The sequence below is a fragment of the Phacochoerus africanus genome, chromosome 4, assembly GCF_016906955.1.
Source record: "Phacochoerus africanus isolate WHEZ1 chromosome 4, ROS_Pafr_v1, whole genome shotgun sequence".
NCBI lineage: Eukaryota > Metazoa > Chordata > Mammalia > Artiodactyla > Suidae > Phacochoerus > Phacochoerus africanus.
Window position 1 is genome coordinate 108228167 of NC_062547.1, and position 27774 is coordinate 108255940.

General features: G+C 41.0%; 1 protein-coding gene across 1 annotated transcript in view; it reads left to right on the forward strand.

Moving 5' to 3' along the window:
* The first annotated feature begins 14928 nt into the window (after positions 1-14928).
* LOC125124706 (uncharacterized) overlaps positions 14929-27774 on the forward strand; it is a 92253-nt gene continuing 79407 nt past the window's right edge. The window contains exons 1-3 of the mRNA XM_047774732.1: positions 14929-15066; positions 15161-15230; positions 15298-15704. Of these exons, the coding sequence (XP_047630688.1) occupies positions 14929-15066; positions 15161-15230; positions 15298-15704 (615 nt within the window). The remainder of the gene's footprint in view (positions 15067-15160; positions 15231-15297; positions 15705-27774) is intronic.

Here is a 27774-nt window from a genome sequence, read left to right on the forward strand (position 1 = left end):
AAAAAAAAAAAAAAAGATTTCTTTCTCTTCAGTTTACAAAGTGACTTGTGGCAAATGAAAGTGATGAAATCACATCGGTCCTCAATTAATAAGAGGATTATCCAGAGATAACAGACTATTTTTACATTAATTAAGTTATAATTGAAATGAAAATGAACACTTTAAAATTTATATATAGCTTTCCAGACATCCAAAAATGCATTTGTAGACACTAGTTTGAGAAATAATGTTATCATGGAATGACTGGTTCGATTTTCACTCCAGTCTAAGTCATAAGTCAAATTTACTGTAAGAGTAGAAGTGCAACTGAAACTGGCATAACAGTAAGATAATTTATTGGCTCACATAGTTGGGAAGAATGTAAAGTTTTGGGGAGAATGTCACAAAAAAAGTAAAAAAGAAATTGTAAGAGAAATAGACAAATCTACAAGAGAGCTCAAAAGTTCAGCACCACTCTTTCAACAATTAATAGAACGTCTAGACAAAAATCAGCACGAACATAGAATTCAACAGCAAAATCAATCACCAGGTCTAACAGACATTTATAAAACACTACTCACAACAGTTCTTTACATTAAAATCAACTAGTCCATCTTGTATTTTTTTAGCCACATCCCTGGAATGCAGAGATTCCCAGGCCAGGGCTCAAACCAGTAGCACAGCAGTATTCAGAGCCACAGCAGTATTCAGAGCCACAGCAGTGACAACGTGGGATACTTAATCTGTTGAGCCACCAGAGTATGTTCATTTTGCATTTTATTTATTTATTTATTTATTTTTATCTTTTCCAGGGCTGCACCCTAGGCATATGGAGGTTCCCAGGCTAGGGGGTCCAATCGGAGTTACAACTGCCGGCCTACGCCACAGCCACAGCAACTCAGGATCCAAGCTGCGTCTGTGATCTACACTACAGCTCAGGGCAATGCTGGATCCTTAACCCACTGAGCAAGGCCAGGGATCGAACCCGCAACCCCATGGTTCCTAGTTAGATTTGTTAACCACTGAGCCACCATGGGAACTCTTCATTTTGCATTTTAAATGAATCTTTTACCCCCAAATAATTTAGCAACATCAAATTTTTCATCATTTGAAAAATATTGGTTCACTGAGTTTCACAAATATTTCAAATGTTGACACATTTTGACTTCCTGACCCCTTAAAAGGGGTAAGAGACCCCCTAGGGCTCTAGGAAACACATTTTTGACAGCCACTGTTCTGTTAGAACAAATCTTTTTCTTCTTTAGTTCAACTAGAATTTCCCAGCTACTAGAATAGTAACTAGCACATATTAGATGTTCAATAAATAAATGTTTGTTGGATGAAGAATGAATGGATGATGAATAAGCCCTAAAGACACTTGGTTGAAACTTCTTTACCACTCTATTTTTGAGAATAAGAGTACTGGCAACTTAAATAATCTTTTCCTATCTCCAAACTGATGAGCTCTAAATCATGAATGTTCTAAGGCTAACACCCACCAAAAAAAAAAAAAAAAAGAAAGAAAGAAAAAGAAAAGAAAAAAAGAATGTTAAGATACAAGATATCAGCTGAATAAAGGATTAATTGAAATTTGCAGACCACTGATAAAAAACATCTATTGGAGAGTTCCCATCGTGGCTCAGTGGTTAACGCATCCAACTAGGAATGATGAGGTTGCAGGTTCAATCCCTGGCCTTGCTCAGTGTGGTGTGGGCCAGCAGCTACAGCTCCAATTAGACTCCTAGCCTGGGAACCTCCATATGCCTCAAGTATGGCCCTAGAAAAGGCAGAAAGACAAAAAAAAAAAACAAACCACCAAAAACAAGACATCTATTGGACATTTAATAGCTAACGACTATCTATAACCACATTAAGGTAATGCATTTTGACCTCGCATTAAAATATTTCTTGTATGTAAAGTATGTCTATTTATCATGCAGCCAATCATCTCCCACAACATGAGACCATTCCCAACATTTGCACATGAGAGTGATAACATAGCATAGGTTTGTTTGAAAATTCTGCCATACAAACATGGCTTTAATGCCCCAGTGTTAACGTCTTTAAGACTGTGAACTAGCCATACTGTATGAATGCTCCAGTATATGGTACTGATTCAATTACTTAGAATTCTAAATGCATTGGGAAATCTTTCTTTTTATTTTATTTTCCTCGTACATGCAGTAGGGGAGGGTGGAAGCTAAAGGGATCATTTCTTGTCTTAGTCTGAGCACCCCTGTGGAGAGGATCCAAGCATGAAGTTTCCTTTGAAGTGAATGGAATCTCCACACTCAGATCAGTTCTGAGGATATATAGAGGAGAACAAGAAACTAGCTGCATGAAAACAGACATTAGCATTTAAATGAGGCATGACTTAAAAGAAAATTTATGTGTCAAAAAATACTAAGATTTGAAAACTAAGATACAATTTTCAGTAATCCTAAGTCAAACCATCTTGCATTAGAAGCTGGTCTTTCTTAGGTCTAACAAAGAAAACAATAGAAAATGTTCAGAAAGCTGAAAGATTAGGTCAGAAATAGAGAATTTATATCATATTGAAATGTTACAGATGCCAAGTATTCCTACTGTTGATACAATAGAAGTCTGGCAACATCTATGGATTGTATGCATCCCATATCATGATTTTCATTATGTAATTAATACTAGGAACCAGGTGAAGTAAAAAACAAACAAACAAAAAGGACCATCACAAAACAATATTCTAGTTCAGAATTCAAGCATAAATCTTGCTGATGTGAGTAAATCCAACATAAGAAATATAATCTTCTTTGAATGTAAAATGTATCTGCCATTTATAAAACCAAAATAGAAACCAGAATCAGAGTTATTTCAATAGTATACATCAACTGTCAGTCCAGAGTTAATCTTTGAATAACAATACTGTTCAAGACACTGTGCTCAGCTGTGTTTAAGTCATGGTTCCTGATTCTGATGTTTATACATAAAAAGACTGCTAACCAAATGAGGCAGTACACACTGAACATCAAAAATTCTCCTAAAGAAGAGGGTCGTGGTAGGCTGAGATGGCATGGAGAGGCCTCCTAGACATTTCTTGGAGGATGGAGAGCACTTAGCTCAGCAGGGTTGACTGTCGAGTTCCCCTATGCAGAGGGAAGTGCCCAAGTAGAGATTTGGAAATAGGCAGGAAGAATGAGTCGGAAAGACAGAAAGATCAATTGGATTAGAGCATAGGGTCTTGTCAGTGCCTGCTAAGAGATGGAGGAAGAAAGGAAGGTTGAGATGAGAATGTTGAGGGCTCTCTATGCCAGATATCTCATGGCAAGTTACAGACCCATAGAATCATACAGTGAAGGGGTCAGTTGGTGATGATCAGGTCCAACTTACCAGGTAACCCATGATTTCCTCTTTAAGCATCCATGACAAATTATCATCCAGCTTCTGCTTGAAAAGTGATGCACAATTGATTGGCATGTTGTTCTGAAAGCAAGCTCCTTACCTTTCTTAGGTCCCTGGTTTTTCTCTGCACACATTATGAATTCATGAAATACATACCCCCAAACAGTGTTTTAATGAATGACTGGATAATCTACTTTTAGTGCTAGGAGACCTCAGGGAATGCAGATGGAAATAGCCAGGGAATATATCATAGAAAAGAAGGAGTTAAAGAGAAAACTACAGAGCCAAAATGGAATCATTTTTGCTAAAATCCGTGATACCAAACCTAGATTTAAGACCTAACCTAATCACAGGTTCGACCTTCCCTGGAAAGTAACCTTATTTCACCAGTCTAGAATTTTCTGGTCATCATCAGTAGAGATAATCTGTCATGAAGGCCAACACCATCACTCAAAGACAGAGGTAAACTGCATGGTAGACCTCATCTTTTCCCTAAGAGAAGGTGACCTAGCCTTAAACAGTTCTTTCTTTTCTTTTGTCAATAACTTCTTCACTCCACTCTCCTTCCATAAAAACCTTCCATTTTGTACAACTCTTCAAAGTGCTTTCCATTTACTAGATGGGAGGCTGCCCGAGTCAGGAAGCATGAAATAAAGCCAACTGGATTTTCAAATACATCAATAGGCATTGAAGAATGGGTAGTACTTAGGAAGCAGAGAGGAATGCGATAGATTCTGGGCAGGGAGTTTTAGCAGCAAAAGCTCAGAAGCAAAAAAGAACATGCATTAAGGGAAAAAAAATTACAAAGATCAGCCTATTTAGCACAAAAAATTTTCATTGAGAAGTCAAAAGAACCTTGAAAAAATGTCAAAAGAATTTGGATTTGTTGATGTAGGCATTAAGCTGATAGAGTAAAATTAGCATTTAGGATGTGAGGAAAACATGCTGTAAGTGGCATTTTAGGTAGGCCAGGCTATCAGTAGTGGACAGGATAGACTGATTTAGGGAAAAAGTAGAGGCAGAAACACCACTTAAGAAACTCAGAACAGTACTAAGGGTGAAATTAGAGCAACCACTTTGGAGAACAATTTGGCATTGCCTGGTACTGCTGCAGAGGCACATACTGCATGTCCCACCAATTCTGCTCCTTAGTGTAGTCTCCAAAGAAACTCTTCACATATGCATTAGAAAACCTGGATGTGAATGTGTGCTACAGTATTATCTATATCAGTAACATTTCTGAAATCTCTCAAATATTCATTATGAGTAGAACAAACACATTGTAAACCTAGTCACAAAGAGCAATGAAAATAAGTGATGTAGAATTACATCAACATGTAAGAACCACCATATCAAGAAGTTCCCTTCGTGGCTCAGTGGTTAACAAACCCGACTAGGATCGATGAGGATTCGGGTTCAATCCCTGGCCTCCCTCAGTGGGTTAAAGATCCGGCGTTACCATGAGCTGTGGTGCAGGTCACACATGTGGCTTGGATCCCACATTGCTGTGGCTGTGGTATAGGCCGGCGGCTGTAGCTCCAATTCGATCCCTAGCCTGGAAACATCCATATGCCTTTGGTGCATCCCTAAAAAGCAAAGCAAACAAAACAAACCCCACCAAATCATAATGCTGACTGGAAGGAAAGATGATTCACAAGCGAATTTAATATATAATCTTGTTAATTACATAATACACATTTAAACGTATTTATATATTTATGTTTGTATACATACCTCAATTCTCTTGTGAATTGTTTTAATGGCGTTTCATTTTTATAAACTCCAAAAATATATAAAAAATGTTTTGTTTAGGAATACATCCAAAAGTGGAAAACCTATAAGGAATGGTAAGAGAATGACCAAAAAATCAGTGTTATCCACCTCTGGGGAAAGGAGGAATGTGTGACGCGAGGAGGAACATGTAGGGCCTTCTGAGGTTCTGGCAGTGTTCTACCTCTTAAACTGGGTGGCAAAGTGCTAACCAAGAAATAATTCAGGAGGTTGCAAATTAAAAAAGTGTTTATTGGAGTTTCCATCATGGTGCAGTGGTTAATAAATCCGACTAGGAACCATGAGGTTGTGGGTTCGATCCCTGGCCTTGCTCAGTGGGTTAATGATCCGGTGTTGCCGTGAGCTGTGGTGTAGGTTGCAGACGTGGCTTGGATCCTGCGTTGCTGTGGCTCTGGCCTAGGCCAGCAGCTACAGCTCCGATTCGACCCCTAGCCTGGGAACCTCCACATGCCACAGGAAGCAGCCCTAGAAAAGGCAAAAAGACAAAATAAAATAAAATAAAATAAAATAAAATAAAAATGTGTTTATTTGGGGTCTTAAGAATTTCAATGCAAGAGTCACAGTTCAGGTGTCCCTATTGTGGCTCAGCAGATTAAGAACCCCACATAGTGTCCATGAGGATGCAAGTTTGACCCCTGTCCTTGCTCAGTGGGTTAAGAATCCAGCATTGCTGCAAGCTGTGCTGTAGATCAAAGATGCAGCTCCAATTAGACCCCTAGTTGAGGAACTTCCATTTGCCGAAGGCGTGGCCATAGAAAGAAGAAGAAGAAAAAAAAAAGTCATAGATTCAGATAACCCCAAAACAGTGGTCCTCATCCACAGTTCCTGGCTCATAGCTCCCAGCCTCCTCAGAATTTCCTGAGTGATAAACGCAATGAGAATATCTTTCGTTATAATATTTGGTCTCTTGTCCTCAGTTCCAGAAAATGCTTCGGAGTCATAAAGGTGAAATGGGTGTCCTGTTCTTCATAACAAGCTCCTTCCACCACAATTTGGTTTATGTTAATCAGGAGACTTTAGGAAAGTACCTAAGGCTGACTGCTGGTTGCCAGGGGAACCAAATTTCAGTACCACTCCTTGATTTCTGGGGAAAAAAGAGGCTGGAATTTCATTCACCTCATGGCCAATGAATTACTCAATCATGATTATTAATCCATCATCTTGGAACTCTCCACAAAACCCCCCAAAGGAGGGTCTTCAGAGAACGTCCACGTTCTACCATGCCTAGCCCTCAGCTCCACAAGGACAGTATCTCCTCCAGACACAGCATCACCCTATTTATCTCTTCATCTGACTGTTGACTTGTATCCTTTAACGTCTTTCAAAGCAAATCAGTAATCTAGTGCATAAAGGGTTTCCTGAGTTCTGTGAGCCACTTGAGCAAATTAAGAGAAACCAAGGAGAAGGTTGTGGGAACTTCCGATGTATAGCCAGTTGGTCAGAAGTACAGGTAGCAACCTGGACTCGCAACTGGCATCCCGAGTTGTAGGGCATTGTAAGAATCTCCCTTTGTAGCCAGTTAGTGGTCAGTCAGAAGAACCTGGGATTGTGAAGGCATATGAAGTGGAAGCTGGTTTTGTGAGACTGAGCTCTTTACCTGAGGAATCTGATGATATCTCTGGGTGCATAGTGTCAGAATTGCTGGTGACTGAGAATTGCTTGTTGATGTGGAGAACACCACACACACACACACACACACACACACACATACACACACACACACACACACATGCACACACTGAAACTGGGGTCCAGGAACTTAAAATACTCCCTCTCTCCTTTACCCCTTTTTATTTTACTTTCTTCATCTGTATTCATTCAAATTAAATGTCAATCTTGTGCAAGGTACCAGGAGTCAAAGATGAAGAGGCATAAGTCTTAGGTTCCACTCAAAATCTAGGGTAGACTGCTTTTCTATTACTGATGTAACATATTACCAGACAGTTAACAGCTTAGAACACACAGATTTTTTTAATCTTACAGTTCTGTAGGTCAGGAGTCCAAAGCAGGTCTTTCCAGGACAAAATCAAGATGTTGGCAAGGCTGTGTTCCCTTCCAGAGGTGCCAAGGGAGCATCCATATTCTTGCTCACTTAAGTTGCTGGCAGATTTTGATTTCTTGGGGTTGTAGAACTGAGGACCCTGTTTTCTTGCTGATTGTTGCCCAGGAGTTACTCCCAGCTTCTAAGCTCATTTGCATTCCTTAACTTCAATGTAAGAAACAGTAGAGTTTTACTCAGGTTTCATCTCTCTGGTTTCTTCTTCCATCATTGAATCTTTCTGATCAACCCTCCTGCCTTCACGCTATCATCCTTTGCCCACTGCTGTGACTATTATAGATGTCACTCCAGCTCTTCCCTAAGACTTGACCCACACCTTTCCCTTTATTCTTCCAAATTCAGCAAAGCCAGGATATGGGAATGAAAAAATGGATACAATGCAGACAGGGAAACAAACCTGGATACTAGCTATTGCTATTTCACAGAGTCCACTTCCTGTGTCCCTACACAATGACCCCACTGACCATCTCTCTCTGATTGCTCTGCTGTGGGAGCAAGGTGGCTGCCACTGACCAGAGTACAAATGACCAGTCCCTCCCTATCTGCTTCAAGTATTCAGACATTCAGTGTCTCAGGTGTCCTTTCAGGACGTTCAGGCCTGTATTTTAGGAACTTATAAATGCCCGTTAAAGCATCCTCCCAGCACAATACTCTACTAAAAACTCAAGGCATAGGACATGGCTTCTGAAGCATCAAGAAAATTCTGGCACTGTGGAGAACAGCATGGAAATTCTTTAAAAAATGAAAAACAGGAGTTCCTGCTGTGGCTCAGCGGAAACAAATCTGACTAGTATCCATGAGGATGAAGGTTCAATCCCTGGCCTCGCTCAGTGGGTTAAGCAACTGGTGTAGCTGTGAGCTGTGGTGTAGGTTGCAGATGCGGCACGGATCTGGTGTTGCTATGGCTGTGCTGTAGGCCAGCAGCTACAGCTGTTTCTACTCCTAGCCTGGGAACTTCCATATGTGTGGTGGCAGCCCTAAATACAAAAAGGAAGAAAGAAAGAAAAAAGAAAACATGAGTTACCATATGATCCAGCAATCTGACTCCTGGGCATATATCCAGGAAAGACAAAAACTCTAATTTGAAAAGATGCATGCACCCCTATGTTCATAGCAACACTGCTCACAATAGCCAAAACATGACAGCAACCTAAATGTCTTAAATCGGAAAAATGAATAAAGAAGATGTGGTGTTTATATACACAATGGAGTATTACTCAGCCATAAAAAGAGTGAAATACTGCCATTTGCAGGAACATGGATGGACCTAGAGATTATCATACTAAGTGAAGTAAATCTGACAGAGAAAAACAAATATCATATATCACTTACATATGGAATCTTAAAAAAATGATACAAATGAACTTATTTAAGAGTTTCCATTGTGGCTCAGTGGTTAACGAATCCAACTAGGAATCATGAGGTTGCAGGTTCGATCCCTGGCCTTGCTCAGTGGGTTAGGGATCTGGTGTTGCCGTGAGCTGTGGTGTAGGTTGTAAACATGGCTCAGATCCTGCATTGCTGTGGTTCTGGCGTAGGCCGGCCGCTATGGCTCAGATTCAACCCCTAGCCTGGGAACCTCCATATGCTGCGGGAGCAGCCCAAGAAATGGCAAAAAGACAAAAAAAAAAAAAAAAGAACTTATTTACAAAACAGAAATAGTTTCACAGATACAGAAAATAAACTTACAGTTGCCAAAGAAGAAATGGGGGGAAGAGATAAATTAGTCTGGTATTAACAGACTCACACTATGATATATAAAATAAATACACAACAAATTCCTATTGTATAGCACAGGGAACTATATTCAATATCTTGTAATAACTTAGAAAAGAATCTGGAAAATAATATATATATATTCATATATAAAACTGAATCAATTTGCTGTATATCTGAAATTAAAACAACATTATGAATCAACTATACTTCAATTAAAAGAAAGAAAATGCAGACATAAAATAGTTTGTTATAGCTATCAATATTTCAGAAACATAGGAGTCTAATCTCTTTGTATGAATTTTTGTGTTTTTTCATGAAATAATCTTATGTTATTTTTGAAGAAAATTTTCAGTTCTCTTGGCCAGTCCCTCATTGTGTATTGGAAAAAATGAGACCCAGAAAGGAGAACTGATGTACATGCCATATAACTCATTAGCAACAAGCACACAATAATGAGAACCAGGTATTCTGACTTCCTGTATGCTGCTTTGAAAAGTATTTTTTCCTATTCATGTTGAAAACAAAATCAACAATCTTTTTTTCTTTTGCTTCTAAGTATGACTGGGAAATCTATGTCATTCTTTATTCATCTGGGGGTTTTCTTACAGAAACCAAATCTCCATGCCATCCCACTAAGAACCTAAATAGAGATGCAAATCTACAGCTGTAAAATGAAAATAAAATATGAATATGATGAGAAAGAAAACTATTTGTGTAGCAAATGTACATCATTTTCAGTTTTCAAGTCATTGAAAAGAAACAGAATACTATGACAAAGGGTACGAATTATGCCTTTTAAAATAACATTGATCATTTTTCTAACACACTTATTTTGGAAAATCCAGCAAAATATAATGCACTTTTTTCATATTCAACAAAATTGAGATCATACACTCAACTATTTTAAGTCTACCCATCCTTCTATTTTCATTTACTTGTATAAATCTTTGTATATTTTTCACTTGAAAAATGTGGGATTCTCACTTTTTATTGTGAAATTAAGTCAGCCCATCTGGTAAGAGGTTAAATTTCTCATGTACAAATAAATCAAAATTTGTGGAGCGGTGTTGGAGACATTGATTTTCAGAAATTTCCAGTGATTCAGTGGCTCTTGTAGACTTTGTCTCTGCCTTACTAACTCCTCACCCTTTGAGTAACCTTTCCAAAAAAGGGATTGCAGAAAAAGCACTGTTTACTTAGACTTTACTTGACCTTGTAATCTCCACTGTCCAGTCGAGTATTTTACCCTCTTCAACTTCTCCAATTAATTGATCCTTCTTATATGCCTCCATTCCACCTCACTCCTCCTTATTCCGTCATACTAAATTAGGTATGGGGAAAGCTTTCATAGCTTATGTTGTAATATTATATATGACATTTTTCATGTATTCTCTAATGGGGTTAGATTTATTTTCATTCCACAGGCATATTCAAAGTATTAACTACTTATATGTGATATTGCTGGGTGCATTTTTACATTTTTTTTTTTTTGGAATCAAATATTTCGGTCTTCATTAGTGCTGAATCCCTATAAAATTGATGATCCTGGTTGACCTTGTAATTATTTTGTTTCTAAACCTTGGACTTGATAGAATTAATTATAACATGTGTCTGTTTTTTAACTGCTAAATTGGATAATGGTTTAATAGCTCAAGGGTATTACTTGTGGGAATTTAAGACTTATAAGATTCAGTTTCCCCCAAGTCTGTTTTTCAGTAGTGATCCATGGCTTTGATTTTAGGAACAATATCCTCCAAAATAAGAGCAAGTCATAGACTTTCGTTGTGAGCTAGCCTTCCTATCTTAGCCAGAAAGCTAGATAAAGTGAACTTAATTTGGTATGAAAGATTTACATTGTTAGAACAAATTATTAACTTTCTTGATTAAAAAAAAGTAAAAAACTGCACCTAGTAGGTAGATGAACTCATATTAAATAGCATATTAAGCAGGAATGGCTTTGTTTTTATTTTCTGGGTATTTATACTCTACCAGTGGGCTGCCCTGATTACACATAAAAACCACTTAGGTAATTAAATGTACATCTATTCTTAGGTCCCACCCCCAGAGAGTCTTGATTATTTGGTGTGAAGCAGGGTTGATGCATCACAATTTTTGAAGCTTCCCAAGTGATTTTAATGTTGTTAGGATCAAGAATCTCTATGCCTAGCCACTAGAATCAAGATATATTTTTCTCCTCTGAATAAAGGATTGTGTGACATTAGATGGACCAATCCCTAGGGAATGTGGGATATATGAATCATAATCAGGCCCTTTAACCACGGTCTGGGCAGAGAACACCTGTGGAGCTAAGAATTAAAAATGAATGATGCCCTTTGTACTATAATGATAACACATTCTACTCTCTGGGAAGCTATTAAAATATTCCTCTTAAAATTTTTTTTTTCAAGTCTATTTTAAAGTGCGACAAGAGAAAGTAATTTGAAGTACTTGAGAAGGCTCTGTGCACTTAACCTGGCAGAGCTTTCTGAAAAATATTTTGGTAATTTATTTATGTGTGCATCATGCAGTGAAAGAGGGGAGAGTGGGAGTTTGCCCAAGAAAAGGAAGAGAGAAAGGTTTCACATTTGCATTGCATCAAGGAAGTTGGACTTGGCCTAACTACCTCTTATTGCACTTTTCATATCTTGAGGTCTGATGCATAAATTTCATAAGAGTCTAGCCTCATTTAAATGATAATTTATGTCCTTAGAATGCCAGTTCCAGTCTTGTTCTTCTGTACACCCCAGAGCTGATCAGAGTGTGGCGATCCCTTTGTTTTCAAAGGAAACTTCATATTCACGTTTTCTCTGCAAGGGTTAGTGGAGGAAGACAAGAAAATAGTCCCATAGAATTTCTGTCAGTGAATGGGAAAAATGTTTCCTCCTATATATATCATGATAGGTAATTGAATTAGTACTCCAGTAGGAAAGGGTTTGCTATTTCATACTCCTGTAGTTTTTTCTTAACACCATGAAATTAAAGACATGCCAGCATGGAGCTACATATTTCTGATCACTTTCAAATAAGCAATGTAGTTTATTATTTCTTTTATGTGCTTTTATAGCACATGCTGTGCAAGATAATTGACTCCATGACAGATGTCTATATTTCAGAGGAAAATTTATTTGCGAAAGAGCAAACATATATTACTAATTTAACATGGGGCTATTCATTATGTGGCCCACAAGGTGCTTTTTTATGACTAGTAAATTGAAATTAATATTTTCTCTCATCGTTCTGAATATGCATAAGCAAATTTGACTGTTTGATTTAACCAATTTGAGTCTTATTCTACTATTTGAAGGTAACTTCCTGTTCTCAATAAAAGTTGGGAGCTCATATCTTATTTGAAGTGCTGTTTAATGAGAAAGGGTATACTTTTATTTCTTTTCAGGGAAGCCTATGGGCCAGCACATTCCCCAAACTGCCCAGGATAAGTTCTGTCCGTTAGATTCACCTTTACAATGAAATGACCACCAGAAAAATCTAAAAATAAGGAGTACAGGAAGGAGTCTCCATGGATCTTCCTTTACTCTGTTATTTGTGCTCAAATGCTACTCTTTTCCAAGACAAACACTAGTAGGCAATAGTATCTGAGACCTCAACAGTTTTGTGTGAGGTGAATTGGCTTGAAGAACTGGCAATGTTAGGTGAAAAAGGCTGCTATGAAGGCACATTTAGAAAAGGGGAGGTTTATAGGAGAATGTCCACCTGCATCTACTTTTAACACTGCCTGAGACCAATTCTGCTGCCTGTAAATAAACTCTCTCAATTCTTCGGAGGCAGGAGGGCTACCAGAATTTTTCCTTGGGGAAAACTAGACTCCTTATCCCTATCAACTAACTGGACGCTTTTCACAATAAGATTCTAGGTTTTTTTTTTTTCCCTTGCACATATTTTTTTAATTAAGTTGATTTACAATGTTGTGCCAATTTATGTTGTACAGCAAAGTGACCCAGTCATACATGTATATATACACACACATTATTTTTCTCATATTATCTTCTGTCATGTTTCTTCCCAAGAGACTGGATATAGTTTCCTATGCTATGCAGTATGACCTCATTGCTTACCCATTCTAAATGTAATAGTTTGCGTCTACTAACGCCAAACTCCCAGTCCATCCTATTCCTTCCCCCGCTCCCCCTTGAAAGCCACAAGTCTGTTCTCTATGTCTGTGAGTTTCAGTAAAAGTCCATTATTGATATAAAATTAAAATAATTAATAGATACAGGGCGATTACCATACTCAGAAAGGATTTAAGTTTAATAAGGTTCCATTTCAGAGACGATTTTTTTTCTAGTGAGAAGAGAAAAGAGAGAAACTTTTTATTCAGGCAAGTCTCTTCTAGCTCCTTGAACTTTCAACAGCTGAGCCTTTTTTTTGCTCTAGAGGAAATATGGGAAGGAAAGGAGATTTTATAATTAAATTGGAAGTAGTCTTTGTAACAGAAAAACTGGGACACTCAGGACTGGTTTTGTAATGACACTTCAAGAGTGTAGAACCAGCCTCAGGTGGGTGAAGCCCTGAGGCCAGGAGAAAGGAGACTTCTCACCTGAGAAGTGGTGGGCGTGTTTGGCTTCACTCCATGAATACACGTTATGCTTGTGCACTCAGTGGCTGGACTGCACACAGGGTAGGACGTGCTGAGGCTGTAACGTCTGACATCCAGGCTTGGTGGTAGCTTCCTCAGGCACACTGGCTCTCCGTCAGCACAGCTGAAGCTGTAGCCACGCCCACCAAGACATTGAGGGTGTGAGAGAAGTTTGCCATCAAGTACCTTTGGAAGTGTCCCTCATTCTCCTGCATTTTAAGGTAGAAAGGTGGTCACCCACTGAACAAGAAAATTACCTTGACATAAAAATGAACTGAGTTGAACTTAAAAATAACAATCACCAGCCTTAGGACTTCTGTCCCTCACCATTTCCTTCTCTTCTCACCAAAAGTGATTTCTTACTTAAGACAGGGTCCCAACTGCTTGTTTTAGGTAATAGCTCAGGCCAGGGAGAGAGAAGTACCTCAGGGGATGCCTAAACAAAATAACTTCCCATCCACTGTAAAGACCCAGCTCTGTTTTCTTATATTTGTCAGCTAACATCACTACAGAATGAATTTCTCATCGCTGGCCAGAGCTTGGCATCATCAGCCTTCTGTGGAATTTAGGTTGGGAAGAGGGGCGGGTCAAGGCATGCGCTAGGTCCTGAAGTGTATCCCTGACTCTCCACCTCTGGCTGAAAATTCTTTATGGGAGGCAGTCCAGATATTCCAATCTATCCAATGCAAGCATTGTTGTTTTCCCTTCAGAGAAATGAATTTTCTTTCTGGGAGTTCCTCTATGGCTGGAGGGCTTTTGCCTCCTTCATTGCAGCCTCTCTCGCTCTTTGTAGGTTCTCATTTTCCTTACTTGCCTTCCAGTGGCTTCTACCTCATCTTCTTCAGCATCCCTCCTCTCACGCTACCGACCCCCATCCCGCAAACCAAGGGCTGCAGAAGGAAAAAGCTCCTGGAAAAACCAGAGCACTGAGCTGGATATCCTTGCCGGTCGTTTGGTTGGGAGAAGTTGGGGAAAGGAGGATAGGATTTTGTAAGATGAGAAGTGGCTGGTTTGGGGAATGAAAAGTCACGGTGAACACACTCTAGAGGTTACCTGAGGGGAAGTAAAGGCAGTAGTAAACACCTGTCCTTGAATTAAACGCGTATCAGTTTGTGCGTGGGGTCAGTAAAGCACAGCACCAAGCCACTTGAGTATAAACCTTTTCGGCTGGAACTTCCCAACTCCGTGGCTCCCTGTTTTGCCCTGCTTTGGGATGAAGTAGAGAGGGAGTTGATTTCTGGGCTCCTGCCTGCAGTTTAGGGGTGAAGCGCTAAGAGTGTGCGCGTTGAGCGCACTGCGAGCTGAAAAAAGGCCTCTCAAAAGGAATACGTAGAGGTGGGAAGCCAAGCTAGGAAAGGGGGTTTCTGGCGCCAGGCTTGGGGTGAGGGCAGGAAAGCACTTCGAAGACATGAGCGAGGTGGCCAGAATCCAGCGACTGGGCAGAAAGGAAATTGCACTTTTTCCACAGGTTCAACCCCGGTGCCCCGCTGGCCGGTTCCGCACACTTTCTTTGCGGGAGTCCCCCAACCTGCGGCGGGAACAGGAGGTAGGGGGTCCTTGATTCTCTTGGGAAATATCCTCCTAGTCCCGCGCTGGGCGGAGGGAGAGTCCGACATTTTCCTCGGCCTCTCTCCGGGCAGCCGGCGTGGCCACCTGGCAGGGCTGCTTTTAGGGACTTGGGACTCGGGCGGAGCAAAGGGAGACTTTCAGGCCGGGCCTTGACCCCCTTCCCCCGGCGATAGTTCCAGCTCTCGGCCACTTACTGCCCACACGTGAGTCCAAACACCCAGGACAGCGAATCCCGCAGGGAAACCTCGGGAAGCTGCGCGCGACCGGGAGCTGACTCTGCGGGGACCTCCTTCCCAACCCCCGCGGCCCCCGCGCCCGAGGAGGCAGGGGCGGAGCGGAGGCGCGAGCACGGGGCGGGCTCGGGGGCGGCCGGCAACAGCGGAGCCGCCCCGCGGGGAGGGACTGGGAGCTGAACCCCTTATCCGAGGGCGAACTGCGGACGGGGTTGGGCCCCGCGCGCTCCAGGAGAGAGCCCCCTCCGCCGAGGCCGCCGCGTGCTCGGCCTTTCCCCGCCCAGAGAGCCGGAGCCTACCAACTAACTACGCCCGCCGCGCCCTCTGCTCCGCCGCCCGCAGGCTCCCGCTTCCGTCCCGGACTGTGCCCGGGGCTGCGCAGGTTAGTACCGCGGCCGCCGTGGCCGCCACCGCTGCCGCAACCCACGGGCAGTCAAGGCAAGGGTGAGGTTGGGAGCCGGGAAGGGGGCTAAGGAAGTTGGGCTGATGCTGGGCCGGGACGGGGGATCGTGCTGCCTCAGCTCCCTCCGCTTCTCGGCACCCGAGGCGGTGGTTGATTTCCTCCCGGGAAGCTGGGGTCGCGCGGGCTCCAGAGCCGCGGCCGGGGAGGGTCTCGGGAACTTCTAGTCTATCTCTCTGAGTCCCCCTTGGCACCGCCACAGCCTTGGCTAGTAGTGAGGGGTCAGCCTCTCGTCCTGTCCTCACCTTCGCACTTCTCCTTGCGCCTCATCATGTGGGTAAAATTCTTCATTCGCCGTTTCTTTTCTCAATTTGGGGAACTCTCCGTACAGGGGAGAAAGGCTCCCCGGTTCCCACCCTCCCCTGAGACAAGTTTGGGGTGCAAGCTGGGGCCGCTGGGAGGGCAGAAGGGCTGGAGCCAAGTAGCGACCCGAGGTGATTATCAGCGAGTGCCGAGCAGCTATGGAAATTCCCTCTCCTCTTCTCTCGCGTCCTTGCCCAGCTCTGCTCTCCTCCCTGCAGTTTTGCCGGCCCTGTACGCCGGCAAAGGGCGATCTCAGAGGCCGGATGGAAAGTATCCATTACTTAGATACGTGGAAAATGGGAATTTAAGCCTACTTTCAGCCACCCAACCTTTGTTGGGTGTAGCCTTTGTACCCGATCCTTTTGGACACCTTACGTTCTCATCTGTGAAATGCGGGTCTGCTTTTCCCACCGCTGAGGGTCCTTGTGACGATCCGGTGTGATGATCTCAGTGTGTTACTTAATTTTGAGCCATTGTATCTGGTCTCATAAAGGTGCCTGACAGCATGTCCAGTGTTCTAATTCTCTGAGTTGTGGTCCTTCGTGTGAGACATAATTATGTCTCTTTAGATGATTTGGCCAATAGCTTTGTTTGTATTTCTGGATCTGATTATTAATATTCAGAGTTGAAATCGTCTCTTCCTCACCCAACCCGATGTACAAAGCTATGGACCTTTCCTATTTCTGTGGTCACAGGATTTCAAATAGCAAAAGATCGTTATTGGCACAAGTCTTAGGAAATAAGAACTGTGCTTGCTTCAGATATTTGCCAATCTTTACAATCGCTTTTCCATTCTAAGTGCAAATTTACCTTTTTTTTTAATGGCCGTGCCCGCGGCATATGGAGGTTTCCAGGTTAGGGGTGGAATCAGAGCTGCAGCCTCTGGCCTAAGCCGCAGCAGTGCAGGATCCGAGGTCTGTCCGCAACCTACACCACAGCTCAGGCAATGCCAGATCCTTAACCCACTGAGCTAAGCCAGGGATCCAAGGATCCTTAACCCACTGAGCTAGGCCAGGGATCCAACCTGCAACCTCATGGTTACTAGTTGGATTAGTTTCCACTGGGCCACAGCAGGAACTCCAGTGCAAATTTAAATTTGCTTTTAATTTTAACAGTTCAGGAAGTAGAACTGTTTTTAGTAAAATAAGTTCAGACATTTAGCTCAAACTATATGTGCTCTATTTTTTGTAAATTTTCAGTTTACAATCACAGGCACAAGAAGCATTGTTAGCCCCACTCTGTGTACTTATGAAGAAAGCAAATAAATAGACTAAGAAAGTCAGCTTTAGATTTGAAGTTAAATAGCTATGGCCTGTCATTCATGAATTCCTGATTTAATAGGCAATTCATAAGTTCCTGTATTGTGCAATGCATTGTGCTATGTGCTTTTAAAAGACAGATGTAGAATACATTCCTTGACCTAGAGGGACTTCCAATCTATCTTAGAGAGTAATCTTTTTATTTCATATTTTTATTTATACATCACATATATTCAAATAATTATATATGGCAAAGTAAAATGGTGTCAAGAATACATTTACTGAAGGCCCTTTAAGGTGATTATTTGGTGAATGTACTTAATAGATTGGAACAAATAACTAGTTATATCAGCGTTTTCTGAACTAAAATTTCACTTCATCAAATGGAAGGCATACTTGAAAAATTAAATTCTGCTTATTTATTTATTTGCTTTTTAGGGCTGAACCTGCAGCATATGGAAGTTCCCAGGCTAGGGGTCAAATCTGAGCTGCAGTTGCTGGCCTACACCACAGCCATAGCAACACCAGATCCGAGTGGAGTCTGTGACCTACACCCGCAGCTCACTGCAATTCCAGATCCATAACCCACTGAGTGAGGCCAGGGATCAAATGTGCATCCTCATGGATCCTAGTGGGGTTACTGCTGAGCCATAATTGGAACTCCTAAATTCTGTGTTTTTAAAATGAAAGCTCAGAAAATCGTCAATGATGTAGCGATGAAATGTTAAAAGCTGTAGAAATTTCAATTCTAATATCAGTCAGTAAGTCAAATTTATGGTGTCAACACAATCTTTTTCTCAACTCCTTGAGAAAGAAATTTTTATTATAATGCCTGGAAAAGATGCAGAGATTGAATGTAATATTTTTAAAAAGATGAAACTTGAACACTTAATGGCCTAGTGAGCCCCAGATTGATTCTGGAAATTGGCTTAAAAAGTTACAATATCCTTAGTGAGACATTTTTTGAAAACCATTTTTAAAAATTTGGCTTGGTGCAAAAATTCGGCAAGAATCCCACTTGGAAATGATTGACCAAACTGGATTGTATTTGGTGTGACTTGGTGACATTTCTGATTCTTTTTCTACTTCAAGAAAGAATTCATCCATCTGCTGGTATGTGTAGAATTTCTTAGGCTGTACATACCAGTACTTGGCCTTGAGAACTTAATTCAGCTTATCCCATGAGGCAAGACAGGTTGAGGGGCAGCCTGAGGGTTGTGAAGTTAACTTTACACTTGGCGTTATTGCTCTGTACCTTTTTTTTTTTTCCTGTTTGTGAAATGAGATTAAAGATACCATGTCACTGCCCTGAAACTGTGTAGTTTTGTATAATAGTTATGAATATTGAGGCAGAAAGCTTCTTGTGAGTGTAAGAGCTTTTTTCTCCCCTTTAACTCCTTTAGGCAGTAAAAGCTAGTTGTGGAAACCACATACAAATAGCTGAAAAGAAGGGCTGTGAATAAAGTTGGTGGTGTCTGTGCTCTCAGTTTTCCTGAGAGAAGTTTCCATCATCTTATCTCCTACAATCTACTTTAGAGAATAAGACCTTCATCTTATCCAATGTTGAACAGGTAGAAGCAGGAGTAGAACTATAATTTCAACTGCCTGGTAAATAGTTCTGTGGTTTCTCCTTATCCTGTGTGCTTTCTTATCATCTAGGGCACGTTAAAAAATCTCACATTTACAAATTGTGTATATTGGCTTTGGGTTCTGATGGGTCTGGGTTTGAGTCCTGCCAGGCATTTACTAGTTATGTAACCTTGGTTAAGTTATTCAATCTCCCAAGTCCCTAGTTTCCTCATCTCAAAAATAGGAATGAAGGAAATACTTGGCTCAAAGGACTGTCATAAGAATTAAATGAACTAATCCATGTGAAGTGCTTAGCACATTGACTGTTACTCAGTACCTACCTATTACTCAAGTAGTTATTTCAGTTTTCTGGGGGTAAGGAAATGATAATTAAAGAGTTCAAATTTTAAAAATCACTAAGTACATAAAAATATAAATACACCACCACCCTCGATATTTTGAATTAGCCATTTTTAATGACTTTTCAGTTTATTTACTCAGTACTTATAGAGCTCCTACTAAGTGTTGGGCCTTTTCCTAGGCACTGGCGTACAATGGGTTACGAGACAGTCATAGTCACCCTCTTATGACCTAGAAGTCTGGGAAAGGATCAGACTTGTAAATAGAAAATTACAATCATATGCGATTTGTGTGTGGAGTAATGCAGAGAACCACAGAAGGTAGGCAGCAGGGGATGGTGGGGGCCTGGGTGGATGTGTGGGTGTCCTACAAGGTATCACTTCATCCAAATTAGGGGGTGATGGTGTTCAGGGAAAACTTCCAGTGAATACACTCAGACTTGAAGAATGAGTAATAGCAACTGAAGAAGTTGGAGGATTGAAGAATGTTCCAGACCAAGAGGAACAGAATGTGATGCTTATAATGGAAGTTAGGTAGATAATGCAAACAAATAAGTAAGGAGAGCAGGAGAGAGAGGTGTGGCAACCAGAGAACCCAAGCTTTGTCTAAAGGGAACAGTAGATACTCAGTTCCAGCCAAGTGTTGTCAGGTTGGGATGCAGGCCAAGTGTTGCCAGATGCCACGATTTTTAAAGAGGAGCTTAAAATTCGTATTTCATAAATGTGAAATGGCCCAAATGTTTTTTAAACTAGTGTGTGGGCCAAACCAGACACATTTTGTAGTTGGTATTCACCCCAGGGCCACAACTTTGTGAACTCTGCATTTTATTAAACGAAAAGTATGGCTAAAGAGAGGCATCTTAGAAGAAGAGGCAAGGGAAGTGTTCACAGGCAGGGACAGAACCATGTCATTCAGGGCTTTGTGGTACTTGCTAAGGAGGTTGGCTTAATCCCTTAGCAGTGGATGACATCAGAGGTGAAACAAGTGACATGGTTAGATTTGTGTTTACAAGGTACATTCTGGCTACTGTATAGAAAATGCCTAGGAAGAGGCTGTAGTGATAACCATTTAGGAAACTTTTGCAATGGTCTTAGCAAGAAATAAATATCTCTAGAAGCAGGGTCTTTAACAGGAGAGGGAGATGAGTGGATTTCAGAGATATGTATGAACCTACACTGTTAGGAGTTAACTTTCAATTAGTCACTCAGGTTTCTGCACATCTTGTGAGCAGAAGCACTGACTATTTTCAATGTAGACTTTCTTTTCAAAGACATTTGTGTAGCATATAGCCATGGAATATAGAGGTAGCCTTCCTCTATGGAGCAAAGGGAAGGTAGGTTTACTGTCCACTGTAAAAGATTTGGGTGTCTAGGCTCATGGTTCCCTTTCTCTAATGCAAATCATTGAATGTGTAGGTATTGTCTACCCTCTTTCAGTCATAGGATGAGAATTGGGCTTCACAGAACTGACAGAAGCATGCTGATACTAATGCTACTGCTTTTTCTGTGAGTATTGCAATCCTTTGTCTCTGACCTAGGAATCTCATTCTGTGAACTGGCATCCGTGAAGCTATGACATGCTTATTTGTTAGCGTGCAAGTAGGCAAATTCTTCACAATTTTTTAAAGGCACTAACCACATTGTTTAGAGTTGTTTCAATTAATTCGAGTAAAAAAATGTTACTTCCTAAGTCACACCAGCCACATTTCAAATACTCAGTAGTGGCATGTGGCTAGTGGCTACTGTTGTGGGCAGAGCAGATATAAGAACATTCCCATCATCACAGAAGGTTTAAAGCTGCAGATTTTTTGTGTTCTTGGATGAGTAGAGGCAGAGGTTTTTGATTATGACAGCATACAAGTGATGATTGTTTTTGTGTTAGGTTCATCGGAGTTCCTTTATACAAGGGAAATATTTCAGTTTGGATAATTAGTACAGTGTTTAGTTCATACCTGCTGGAGAAAAAATAGAGAAATGTCAGTTGAAGACTGGGCCATGTGGCAGTGTAAGTTCTCCATGTATAAGGCATTCCTCAAAATCATGTGTGACTGTGAGATGGGGATCTGTGCTCAGAGGAGCTTGAACTTCTGAACACTGTCTTCAGCTTCATCTACTAGCCAGGCTTAACGTGAAAGGACAAGAGTGACACATTCATACCGAGGTTCTGGAACACAGCCAGCCTAACAGCACCCAGGCAGCACCGGCTGCGACCCAGCTGTGCTGCCTGCACTCACATAAAGGATGAGAACAGGAACAAGATTTCCACGTCTCTTGTTTGGGAAGTTTAAGAGGACAGCCTCAAGAAAAGAGAGAACTGGACTCAAAGACAAATCCCCCCAAAACAAAAACAAACCCCAAATACACAAAAACACAGAAGTATGGTATGGCACAACTTTAAATGACACAGCAGAGGTAGGGGGAAATGCTAAGAAACATTGAAAACGACAGAGGAGTTCTGGTTGTGGGTCAGTGGAAATGAACCCGACTTGTATCCATGAGGACACGGGTTTGATCCCTGCCCCCTCTCAATGGGTTAAGGATCCGGCATTGCCACGAGCTGTACTGTAGGTCACAGCCCCAGCTTGGATCTGGCATTGCCTGGCCGGCAGCTGTAGCTCCGATTAGACCCCTAGCCTGGGATCTTCCATATGCCACACCTACGGCCCTAAAAAAAAAAAAAAAAAAAATCGGCAGCAGTTCTGCTTCCCTATGTGTTGGGGAAAGCTTATTTTGAGGAAGGCATGGACCACAAGTACTGGTAAGTGAAAGACAACATTCTTTCTGTCATTTCTTTTTCTTATTATTTCTTATTCTCCAACAACTGCTGCAACCAAAAAGGACAGTTTTTTGGTTTTTTTTTTTTTGTCTTTTTGCTATTTCTTGGGCCACTCCCGTGGCATATGGAGGTTCCCAGGCTAGGGGTCGAATCGGAGCTGTAGCCACCGGCCTATACCAGAGCCACAGCAACGCGGGATCTGAGCCACGTCTGCGACCTACACCACAGCTCACGGCAACGCCGGACCCTTAACCCACTGAGCAAGGGCAGGGACGGAACCCTCAACCTCATGGTTCCTAGTCGGATTCGTTAAGCACTGCGCCACGACGGGAACTCCAGGACAGTTTTTTTTACCTACGTTGACCGTGCAGTTGACTGTTAGTCACATCATTACAGCATAAACAAAGGACAGTGGTAGAAATGTTGAAGAATAGTAAAGTGGAGATCCTTATGGAAGAATCACAATACCACTTGCTATTTCCATGGGTCAAAATGCCTTTTCAAAAATTTCAGATATCATGAATTTCATTTACCTATGCCAGAAGAAATTTGCTTTAAACTAGTACTTATCTGTTGGATTTATATGAAAAAATTTCCTTATATGAATCTAATTCATATTTTTTAAAATCTGAGTTTTAGAGTATTTTAAAGATTTCTCGTTACTATTTTTAAGTTCTTATGTAAGTGCTAAGGTTGTTACCTTTTAGAACAATTTTGAGGAAAGCTTTTATAAAGAGATATGTCAGTTTTGAAATACAGTGATGATTGTTTGCATGTAACTGGATGTGTCTCTAGTGTTTCAAGAGAACTTGTTGTGGGTTATACATTTACCTCTTGTTTACACTACTAATTGCACTAGCAAACCCTTATTTTCACAGATACTCCTTCTCAAGTTTCAGTAACTTCTGGAAGAGCCAAAGTCAGGTGCTATTAGGGTTTGTAGCAATGTAGCATCTCTTGCATAAATGCCTGAGTTAGTGAGGTTTTACTCAATTTAATGTTTCCATGCTACTTTGTTAAATGTCTTATTTTTTAAAATAGTGAATTAAAAAAAATCTTATTTCTGCAAGAGTGAAAAAGGTTGTTTATTCCCCTACACTCTGCCCTCCTCTGCTCCCCTAAGTATGGTTACGTCAGTTGTTCAGTGTGCTTTCATTTTTCTGTTTCTGTTTTGTTTGCCACAATTCTTAACTCCTGCTTCAGGCTTGCATTTCCTGTGCCTGCCTTCATATAAACAGCATGAAATTGGAAATAAACACTGTCTGCTGTATTTTTGAAGATCAGAATTTCATCAGTTTCATGCTGTCCTTTCTCAGGCAGGGTGTGGTAAATCATCTTTGGAAAACTAGCTTCTGTAAGACTGGAGTATGCAGTTGAAACTGCTGGTGTGTCCTCCTCACAAACAAATGCAGGAGACTTGCTGTTTATGGCATGAGTCACTGATGGGTTCAAATGAAAGGAAATGATACCAGATTGCTTTTCATGCACGTCAGTGTTTCATCTTATTTTGAAAGAAGCCTGAAACAAGGAAATAAAAATAAACTAATAAGCTTTTTCTTTCCCCCAGAGAATTTCAAATTATATGGATTCTAGTGTTGGGTGATTAAACCAGTAACAGTGAGGGTCTCAAATGAGGCCTTGTCCTTTAACCCATGATTTCCTGTGGTGTTGAGAACTTTTTAGTGTGTACATTTCTCAAGACGCACATGAGTGCCTTTAATCAGGAGCAGAGTGGGTTCTTGGTATTATAAGCCATTTCCTCCATGGCCCTTGCCTAGCTTAGCTATTCGTGTATGCCTAATCGACCAGAGTGAAATGTCTTTAAAACATTTTCTGGGGGACTAAGGACTTTGGGGAGAATTTTTATAAAGGACAATGCCGAGAAGGAAGTTTTTGAATGGTTTAATTGCATAGATGAATGTTTCCAGAGAGACTGATGAGTCAAGGAGTTGTTAATAGGATATGTAAATGTAACCTTTCACCTAGTTACTGTCATTACCTAAGTCACAACTATGTACTTTTAGTAAATTGTTTGAACCAGTTCTAGTTCCTTAATGAAATAGGATCTCTTGGTCCTATTCTTTTCCAGTCTACAGTCAGTGCCATTGCAAAATTTGCATTGCCCTAGGCTTTCCCTCTCTCTTTCTGTTTTAATATCAGCTCATCATCATATTACAGATTTTCATTAATCTCTTTGTCTTCAGCTTTACTTGAGTACTTGTAGAAATTTTTAATATCTGTATATTTGACACTGACTTCTATCTCTTTGGTTCCTAATAGGATGCCTTCTTTCACTTATTCAACAAATATTTATTCACTGCCAGCTGTATACCCCATTCTTAACCCCAGAGATTCAAGAGTGAGCAAAACATTCATGTGCTATCCAGGAGCAAAGAGTTCCAGATGAAGACAGACGTTAATTAAAAAAAAAAAAAGGACAGAAATTAATAATTTCATAGTTACAAACAGAGGTAAATACTCTGAATAGAGCAGTAGGGTTTTGTGGGTTTATATAACAAGGAAGTGACACTTGATTGATACCTGAAGCATGAGTAGGAGAATTTGAGAGAGAGTGGGAAGAAGAGCGTTCCACCCACAGAGGGAAGTTTGTGCAGACGCCCTGCAACAGAAGGGAACAGAGTGAAATCAAGTAACTAAGGAGGATTAAGGGGAGGATGGAGTGAGATGAGGCTGGATACCTAGGCTTGGACCACTCAAAATTTGGTCTCTTCTGAGGACTGTAGAGAATGCTTTTAAGTAGAGGCTGGTGACCCCAGGAAATTTGTGTTTTGGTAAATCATCTGTGGGGGAACGAATTGGAGGGAGGGCCTAGAATGGCAGTGGGGAGATGTTGGGTCGTTTCTGCTTTAATCCAAGTAGAATGATAGGATGTGCTAAGCCTGTTGTGTACACTGGGAAGTGGCAGTGTAAATAGATTACAGGGGATAAATAGATTATTAGGGGATAACATCAGTTGTACTTGGGAATAAGATGGGGTTTTCTTTTTTTTAATTCCACATTTAGTGAGTTTTTAAAATTTCTGTTTTTTTTTTTTTAATTTTTAATTTTTTTGGCTGCACCCATGGCATGTAGAAATTCCCAGGCCAGGTATCAAACCCATGCCACAGTAGCAACTGGAGCTGCTGCAGTGAGAACACCAGATCCTTAACCCGCTGTGCCACAAGAGAACTCCCTGTGAGTTTTTAACTTTATGCCAAGCTCTGTACCAGGCTCTGGGAATACAACTATGACCAAGATATACAAAATCCCTGTACTCACAGAGTTTTCAGATTAATGGGAGTGACAGCTACTCAGTAAATAAAAAGTAAATAAGTATAATTTCAGATAATAGTAAGTGTTAGAAAGAAAGATGTAGCTGAATAGGGGCATGGAGAATAAAAGGGGGGGGGGGTCCTCATTCATGTAGTGTAGTAAAAAAAGACCTTTTTTGAAGAGGTGGCATTTGAGCAAAGACCCGAAAGAAGTAAGGAAGCTAACCATGCAAAAATCCCCTACCCAGCAGAGGAAACAACAGGTACAAGGTCTGAGGCTGGAACAGGGCCCTCTCGCCCTAAAAGAATACCCGGGAGGAAGGGAGAAAGACAGATGTCACGGATGCCTTGCCCAATAGTTGAAACTTGAAGTATCTAAATAGACTCATTATATTTTCTTCCCTCATAACCAGTTTTTTAAAGCCACGCAATCCCAGGTTGCATGGACACTAACCTGTTTTTACAACTGCTACTGGAACAGCTTCTTTCTCCACACCCCGCTAAACACCTGAAAGTGACATCTGCATGTCCACTGTGTTGATGATGAACCTTCCATTAGCTCAGTGGAAGGGCCCCTCTCTTATTTTAACCCCATTTCCCACTGTAGCCCTCTCTGGACTTCTCAGTTAGTCAGCAGAAATCCTTCCTCCAGTGTTTGTTTTGACCTTCCATGTTAAGTCATTTTTCTCCTTGACATTGCATTTATTCACCATGGCACCTCATTCCTTTCTGTTGGTCTATTTCCATCTCTTCCTTCAAGCCTGTGTTCACAAGTGACATGTTAGTTTTGTTTTTTTTTTTCCCCCAATTTCTTCTGATTTACTCCAAGATGCCTGGGTCACTGAGCACCTCAGCCTACTCAGTCTGCATGCTGGTATTTTTTTCTTCCTTCCTTGGGTAACTTAAAAGTGCCAGCATTGCTTGAAATTAAAATATTTATGACTATAGACTTTCTTCCTAGAAAATTTGGCACTAAGACAAGCTCTGCTATGTGTACATATGGCATTGGCCAAAACATTCAACTGGCTGAGATTCAGTTTCTTTGTCCATAAGATGAAGGTAGTCAGCCTCCTTGTTTCATCTGCAGTGTGGTTGTAAGGAGTAAATAAAGTAAAACGTGGGAAATGTGTTTTAAATTCAAGACACTTTTACTGTCTTAGATGGGTGTATTTCATATCCTCACCTACACTGCAGGTGTTTCACACCAGTTGCCACCAGTGTGGAGTCATGTGTGGTGCAGGAGTTCTGTGATGCATCTTCAGCTTCCAGCCACACTCTGCAGTCTTGGGACACCTCAGCCCATGACATGTGTATTAGTCTCCCAAAAATGTTGTGACAAAATGCCACAAACCGAGTAGCTTAAATAATAGAGATTTATTGTCTCATAGTCTGGAGGCTCTAAGATTTGTGTATTGTCTGGTTGCCTCTGTGGGCTGTAAGGAAGAATCTTATATTCCTCTCTTAGCTTCTGGTAGGCTCCAGGCATTCCTTGGCTTGTAGATGGATTCTCCCTGTGTCTTCACATTGCCTTTCTCCTATGTCATGATGTCCACACTTCCTGTTTTAATAAGGACTCAGTCATTGGATTATAGCCCACCCTCATGACCTAATCTTAATGTGATCATCTATGAAGAACCTATTTCCAAAGAAGGTCACATTTACAAGTACTAGAAATTAAGACTTTAACATCTTCTTAGGGGACCCAATTCAACCCATATTAACAGAATCCAGTACACATATGAGAAAGGTAAATCACAGACTTGGTGAATTAGCTCTGTATTACTGGAATGATTCATAGAGGAGATGAATGTGGTATGTAGTTTCCTATGTGCTATAGTACAAAATAAATGAAATACTTGGTAAAAAATTATGTGTGAAATTCTGAACATTCATAAATACTTTAGAGTTCTGCAAGTCCTATTAATTTCAAAGTGGTATAAATTAGAGCATAGAGGGCTAGCCAAGAGAAGAAACAGAAGAACCCAATAACTTTTCTTCCAAATTTTTTATTTTTGCTTTTTAGGGCTGCACCCACCACATATGGAAGTTCCCAGGCTAGGAATCTAATCAGAGCAAAGCTGCTGGTCTATACCACAGCCACAGCAATGCAGACTCCAAACTGCATCCGTGACCTACGCCACAGCTCACAGCAATGCTGGATCCTTAACCCACTGAGCGAGGACAGGGATGGAACGAACCTGCAACCTCATGGTTCCTAGTTGGATTCCTTTCTGTTGCACCATGATGAAACTCCCTTCCAAATTTTGATAGTACATTCAGTTATTGTACTGATGTGAATGGAAAAAAATATGCAGTCCACGTGCTTATTCATATAATCTTTATGTGAACTTTTTTTGTGTGGAAAAATTTTATTGCTTCCATTGGTTTTTGACCCAGCATGCTTCTTTTTGACTTTCCAGAGGCGACATGTGGTCCTCTGACAGGCTGACCCCT